At 38.2% G+C, this 7,783-nt stretch overlaps 1 protein-coding gene across 1 annotated transcript; it reads right to left on the reverse strand.

Annotated features, from left to right (window-relative positions):
* Window positions 1-4,330: 4,330 nt before the first annotated feature.
* MSX1 (msh homeobox 1) lies at window positions 4,331-6,670 on the reverse strand. Its single transcript, XM_088463561.1, has 2 exons — window positions 6,162-6,670; window positions 4,331-5,406 (listed from the first exon to the last, which is right to left on the reverse strand). Exons 1-2 carry the CDS (start codon window positions 6,583-6,585, stop codon window positions 4,982-4,984), a joined length of 849 nt encoding a protein of 282 aa, XP_088319687.1. The 5' UTR covers window positions 6,586-6,670; the 3' UTR covers window positions 4,331-4,981.
* Between the last annotated feature and the right edge of the window lie 1,113 nt (window positions 6,671-7,783).

Consider the following 7,783-nt stretch of genomic DNA (forward strand, 5'->3'; position numbering starts at 1 on the left):
CAGCCGATTGCAGCATTATTAACATTATTAACATTGTAGCTGAAATCATATTTTTTATTTTCCATTGTCTTCTTTCATTATTTTATTACATTGTAAATGATATCGTAACATTGACATTGTTTTATTGCATCTGTCACCGTTACAACGTGTCATTATTACATTGCACCCAACATTATAATGACATGATGAGATGCTGCTGTGTATTGTTAGTACTCTGTAGTATAGGACATTATTTCATCTCTATGATAAATGTGACATTTATGATCTCTGGAGAGATGACTTTCTTACTCCCAATAGTCTCTCACGTTACTAGATAAAATACAACACTTGTTACGTGTCTTACACACTGTCACATCAGGGCAATCACTGGCTTCAAGTATACAAAAAGGTCTGGAGTGAGAATTCTGCGCTATTCGCACTGTTCTGCGCTAAATATATCACGAAGTCGGATCTAATAAATAACTAAAAACATTCTAATAGGATCACAAAGGCAAAATAATCTGATTGGATTTTGTATTGGATTTTGCGATGTTAAACAAAAATGTGTGTGTGTGTGTGTGTGTGTGTGTGTGTGTGTTACAGTGGTGACGTTGTGCTCGAATGAATTGGTATGCTATAAAACACATCAATTTATTGATTATATCAAATATGATATGAGATCAATTTATAGTACCTCTATTTGTGTGTATGTTCTTATTAAAGTATTATTTATATTTACAGTGAAATAATAAATGGTAATAGTAATAACTATAATAACTAGTGTTAGCAGTAGTAACTGGATAGTAAATAAAATACCTAAAAAAAATGTGAGTTATAGAGACGTGGCCCAAGTTTGTACAACACATTATTACATCAGCAGTTTATAACATTATATTGCCTGACGTCTATTATATGATATGTTATTACATTACATTGTCTGACGTCTGTTATATATATTATTATTATTATTATTATTACATTACATATGACATTATACTGTCTGACGTCTATTATATGATACATTATTACATTACATGGTCTGACGTCTATTATATGATACATTATTACATTATATGATCACCCTTGTCCCAGGCTGCCTACACTTGTGTCCCGGCAAGTATGTACACACTGTGATCCTGTGCGGGTCCTGTGTTGCCTGTGTGATGGGGATAAGGAATTTCTCCTATGCCCCCCACCCACCCCATCATTATCACAGGGGTCTGCCCGGCGCCAGCACCCACTACCCACAGACAGAGCCCCATCCTCCCTGACAACTACCCGCTGACAACCCGGAGATGACAAAAGACACAAAAGTGAGTTTTAGTTTGTGCTGTGCCTGGGGACACACAATAACCCGTAATGGAAGAAAAGCCCAGTCACCCTTTTTAAAGGAGCCGACAAATCCTTTTTGTTTTTTGCTCTTTTGTATAAGAATTTCCTATTGAGATGAAGCAATCAGCCGTGTGATCCCCAACTTATTGTTATTACCTATTTATTAATTGTTCTCATCTGGATTTAATTGAGCAACGAGAGAATTTTATCCTAGGGGCATTTAGCTCTCTCCCTGGGGACTCAGTCTGCCTGTGGGAATAAATAGGGTTAAGTGACATATGGGAGTCATAGCGACCTGGGGAAGGATAGATAGATAGATAGATAGATAGATAGATAGATACAGATAGGTAGATAGATAGAACATAGGCAGAACATAGATAGATAAATAGATAGATAGATAGATAGATAGATAGATAGATAGATAGATAGATAGATAGATAGATAGATAGATAGATAGCTATACACAGATTGGTAGATAGATAGAACATAGACAGAACATAGGTAGATAGATAGATAGATAGATAGATAGATAGATAGATAGATAGATATTAGATAGATAGATAGATAGCTATGAGATATATATGATAAAAATAGATAGATAGATAGATAGATAGATAGATAGATAGATAGATAGATAGATAGATAGATAGATATGAGATAGATAGATATATGTGAGATAGATAGATGCGAGATAGAGATAGATAGATCAGATAGATGTGAGATAAATAGATAGATAGGGCATAGATACATAGATTTGATAGATAGATAGATAGATAGATAGATAGATAGATAGATAGATAGATAGAAATATAGCTATATTCAGTAGATTGATAGATGGGTAGATATATAACTATATATAGATATACAGGTATGTATATATGTATACATATATACTGTATATCTATATAGATATACAGTATAGTATACATATCTATCTATCTATCTATCTATCTATCTCATTATCTATCTAACTCATATCTATCTACCTATCTATTTATCTCATATCGATCTATCTATCTATCTATCTATCTATCTATCTATCTATCTATCTATCTATATATCTATCTATCTGTGATATATGCTAATGTAGGCCCCAGTGGGTAGGTGGCCATTTGGAGTGTCAGGCCTTAGTTGGCCTGCCCTGGGGGTGGGGGGCACTTGGGGTGCTAGTCCTTTGCCTGGCAGTAACAGCATTTCCATTCTCTGTTCCCAGAGTCAATACGAGAGAGAGAGAGAGAGAGAGAGAGAGAGAGAGAGAGAGAGAGAGAGAGAGAGGGAGAGAGAGAGAGAGTAGGTGTGTGATAAGCATGAAGCAATACATGGATGGGGTATTAGTTTAGCCTGTGGGCTTCTGTCTTTTGATCTTCTCCCTACATAAAGTTTTGGTACAAGGTGTAATCTGCAGTGAGGCTATGTCATCGGCTGATCCCCAGACCCTGCAGATAGGGAGCCAGTGTTGGTGATCAGAGCTGTCTGGCTGGGGCTTGGGATCGACCTCCACTGTTTGTGCTTCAGCTACTTAGCACCATCCTATCTTATCTGCTTCATATGTCTTTGTGTTACAGCCCAAAACACAATAAATACACAGAAATACAAGGGAAAGCTTTCCCCTGGCAGCAAAGGGTAGGGGGGAAGGGGTGGGGGGACTGGCTCCAGATATGAGGGAGCAGAGATTGCAGGATGACAAGTGAGGGTCTGGCCACTAAATGCTGACTTACTGGAATCATCACTGATATTAGTGGCACTAAGAGAAGTTTCCTCTGGCCCCAAGCTATAGTCTCACTGGAGCCAGCTCTGCGCCTGCAGAACCTGCCTCATTACACCAATTAGCCTCTGTCTGAGCATTCAGCAATGTGCACATCAATCCAAGCACTCAGCAGAGACAGGGGCAGTAGTAATAATATCAGTAGTACTAGTAGTAGTAATAATAATAATAATAATAATAATAATAATAATAATAATAATTATTATTATTATTATTATTATTATTATTATTGTTGTTGTTGTTGTTGTTGTTGTTATTGTTAAATATGTCACACTAAATCCAGAGTATATTCATGACAATCACTGCAAATACTTCTGATGAGTTTGTCAAACTGCCCTATATACACACTGCAGCATGGAAGTAGGAGGAAGAAAATGAATAAAAGGTATAATAAAATCAGTTTTATTTAATACTCTGTTCCATTGACTTCCATTAGATCTGCCCTGTAATAAGAGCAACAATCAGCGAGGTTGTTTCACTTTTATATTCAAAACGAATTGCGACCTTGTATGTGATATGTATTGTTACAGTATATTGTTTGTATAGTACAGTATTAAAGTCTCAAGCAGCCTCTAACTATTTGAACGTCCAAGTGAACTACTCAGCCCCAGCTAAATCCACCCTGGATGGAGGAATACTCCTGTCAGGACACGGGGCACCTTTTATTGCCGGTATTTCAACAAGCCCAAAACTTGGTATATGTTCCGACAGTGTTCTAAGTATAAACCAATGAAACTACTAAGCTTTTGCATTATATATATATATATATATATATATATATATCTTAAAAATAATTTCAGATTTTAGCACATCTCATACTATTTTAATATAATAAAATCATTATATATATATATAGAATGTTTTTGAGTGGTTGCAAATATATGTAAATCACAATTTTTATGCCAGATCCTGATCTTCTAAAATTACACAAACATTTTTTTCTCAGCAATGCAATCAGTATAAATGAAGTAAATAATAGAAAAGGGTGTTGGTATCAAATCAAGCGTTTGTATGTGATAATAAACAAGCCCAGCCATATCAGGTAACACTTTACATTTCCCCATGTGCAGTGTAGTATTTTTATGTGTACTTGTTTAGATTTGTCTTTTTCTTTCTTCAATTAAGCACAAAAAAATAGAATACAAGTGGAATACATTAAAATTAATTTATTTAACAAATAGAACTATAATATAAATGATAATAAATTTCAAATATACATTATATTACATAATAGAACCCCTTCCAAAGGGATTAATGCAATAACATAACAACAACAAAAAAAGTCAAACAGACAGTGCTGTCAAATAGAAATACATAATCTCTTACATGTAAGAGACACATATATTTATACATATATATTCCTTTATCGGCCATGCCATCCTGTGAGTCACTGGGTTTTAAAAAAGAAAAAAAAATAGGCTACAAATTTGGCAGATAAAGCGTCACCTACCCCTGTTGCTGATTAACCCTTTGTTATAGTCTAAAGTGAAAGCAATGTTTTCAATTGCGAGTTTTTTTTTAATGTTACTTTTTAAAAAAAATAATAATCTATTATTGTTTTTGATCATGTAACGAGATAAACAGACAAGAAAATAATAATAAAAAAAATTCTGTTCAACGTTTAGATCCCCGGGTTTAAGACGCAAGTGCTGGAAAATTGACGCAGTGGGTTCTTTTCTTACTCGACATGAAAGGTTGGCAAAGCTGGTGGTAGGACTCCACTAGTCAGACACAGTCTAGCAAGGCGATAATGGCATACATGATGAAGTGACATGATAATAAAATAGTATTTCTACAGATGAATTCCCTAGGAATCCATAAAATGGTGACAAAAACGTTTCGGTGTGGGAAAGTTTCACACAAGGGTCCTTGCCAACAGTCTGGATTGGGTTCAGGCGAGAGTCTTTAGGAGAGGTGGTACATGCTGTACCCAACATGTGCAGTGTAAAGGCCCATGGGTGAGAGGGGGAGGGTGGGTCTCTGGAAAGGGTTGGAGGTTCCATACAATGAAGCTGCGGGCATAGCAGTTCCAAGTGGGAAGGAGATGCCAAAGGCTGGGGGTAGCATGGGCTTTGCTGCCATTTTCAGTTTTTCCAGTTCTGCCTCTTGCAGCCTTTTGGCCTTTGCCCTCCTGTTCTGGAACCAGATCTTGACCTGAGTCTCGGTGAGGTTGAGCGAGCTGGAGAACTCTGCTCTCTCCGCTATGGACAGGTACTGCTTCTGCCGGAACTTCCTCTCCAGGGCCAGCAGCTGGGAGGTGGTGAAGGGGGTCCGGGGCTTTCTGTTCGTCTTGTGCTTCCTCAGAGTGCAAGCTGGGGGGCTCATCCTCCCTGGAGAGAGAGCGGAATAAAAAGGTTTTTATTTGTTTTTTTTTATTCAAATCACCAACATTGTCTGTAATAATAATAATAATAATAAACACCAATAATAGGCACCCGTGCAAACTTTTTATTACATCTCTCTCTCTCTCTCTCTCTCTCTCTCTCTCTCTCTCTCTCTCTCTCTCTCTCTCTCTCTCTCTCTCTCTCTCTCTCACTTTCTCTATCATTACACACACATATGTTTCCTAACATCATTCTAAACTACTAGCAAAGTTTAAATGTTTCCAAATGAGATAATAAAACTTTACATCTTTATATAACGTAATTCCTGCACATTGTCGGAAATCATAACAGCTTTCATATATATTACATACATATATGTATGCGTGTGTATGTATATGTTTATATCTATCCATCTATCAATCTATTTATCTATCCATCATTACACACACACGTACGTTTGCTATTATCATTATAAAGTAATAGAAAACGTGAAATGTTTCCAATAGAAATAATAGCACTATATCTTTATAAACCGTGATTCCTGCACATGATGTGGATACTGTAGATAGATAGATATTCCTGAACAATTTGACAAGATCTGGGCTAGCAACTTCTCCTACGTTACTGTGCACATTACACACTAGAGTACATTTATACACATCACAAAATATTCTCACTTCTCCTCTACCCATATGATGACATTTGGACTGCAAATAGTTAATGACAAATCCCCGCATCCTGGCCACACTGTGTGTACTTACTTGTTGGGGAGGGGGAGAATCTGGGGCTGTGGATCCAGGGGCCCTCCTGCCTGTCTGGGCTCTCTGACTTGACAAGTGCTTCCTCTGGGAGTTTCATGATGCTCCCGACAGTGTAATGGCTGCTTAGGGAGAGAGGGGAGCAGGGGTTGTCTGCTGCAGCCAGGGAACCCACCCTGGGACTGTGGGACGTCCCTGCCAATGGGGACACTGTAGGGCTGGAGATCTCCCTCTCTCTCACAGGCTTCTTGTCGGCCATCAATGCCTCCACACTGAAGGGCAGGACGGCAGCATTCACCCTGGGCTTGTCACTCTCTTGGTCCACTGCCATGCTCAGGCTGGTCTGCATGCTGCTCTGGCTGAAGGGAGACTTCTCAACTTTTGTACCCAGCTGGAGAGAAGTCATTACAGCAGCACCAGGGGCCATGCAGAGTGATCCTTCCAAAACTCAAGGAGCAAAGGGACATGTGCCTTCCATGGACAGTCAGCAATGCAAATCCTGGGGCTGGATGTTGTCATGTGTCAGCCTCAGGACTCAGCACTTTCTTACTAATAAAGCAGAGAGCCAATAAGATAATGGTCCAATAGGAGACAGGAGAGGGAGGGAGCAGAACTCTGATTGGTCACAAGTCCCCTCTCTAACCACAGAACCTGAAACTGCTCCCAGCTCCCATTCAAAGCCCAGCAAAAACATTTTCCTTTCATAATATATAAGTTGCCCCATTGCTTTTTTGTGTGATTTGCAGCCTTGTTGTTGTTGTTGACTTGTTAAATAAAAGAAATGCAAATCGGATTGTTTAACAGGCTCAAAATTACATGTGACACAAATGGAGCATAATTACTGAGTTTATTATTACTGTTAATCCACCATCAAAGGAACTGGATTTGCCGTCCACCTTATCTTCAAACAATTGCAAATGATACATCTTGCCAGCAACAAGACATAAAGGCAGCTCAGGACAGCGCTCTCCAACTTTCATTTGCTACTTAAAAGAGTTTGAAAACTACAGATAGTTACATAAGACTAACTACACGTGGTGCTGTAGTTTGAGACCCATATGTATGTGTATAGTGCGTGCATGTATATATGTCCCCTCTCTCTCCCCTGCTCTTTCTTCCTCTCTCTCTCTCTCTCCATAGATGTCCCCACTATATACATACATACATACTCTTTGTGTCTCATATATACATATATATAGATAGATAGATATATAGATAGATAGATAATGTGGATGGATAGGGGATGCTATGAAATGATCAGTATGTAATATGCTGATGGATATCTTGCTGGGGACAGGCTTATTGATATCTTCATAGCTCTAATCTCCTAAAGTCACAGAGACTGGTCAGTAATGTAAAGGTAATTATGGTAAGAGATGACGGACCCTCTTTCCCACAGCCGGTGTACATGGGCCGCTTCCCATATTGTACCTTATACGTTTTCCTGCTTTCCACAAAGTATACAGGTATATATATAAGGTATATGGTGCAGAGACGGGTAAGTGACTATATAGAAGAGGAAGAGAATACTATTTACGCACAAAATAAAAATGAATGAATGTGTCCCATACAGTAACACACACATCAGTAACACATAGGTGTATACTTGTGTGCATATATGTCTG

The sequence above is a fragment of the Taudactylus pleione genome, unplaced genomic scaffold (genome assembly GCF_031769625.1).
Source record: "Taudactylus pleione unplaced genomic scaffold, aTauple2 ptg001408l, whole genome shotgun sequence".
NCBI lineage: Eukaryota > Metazoa > Chordata > Amphibia > Anura > Myobatrachidae > Taudactylus > Taudactylus pleione.

What these genes read in the sequence shown, in the direction of transcription:
- MSX1 (XM_088463561.1), bottom strand. Translation starts at nt 6,585, where the DNA reads ATGGCCCCTGGTGCTGCTGTAATGACTTCTCTCCAGCTGGGTACAAAA. An exon ending in ATTCTCCCCCTCCCCAACAA is followed by an intron (nt 5,407 to 6,161) that starts GTAAGTACACAC and finishes CTCTCTCTCCAG; the next exon opens with GGAGGATGAGCCCCCCAGCT.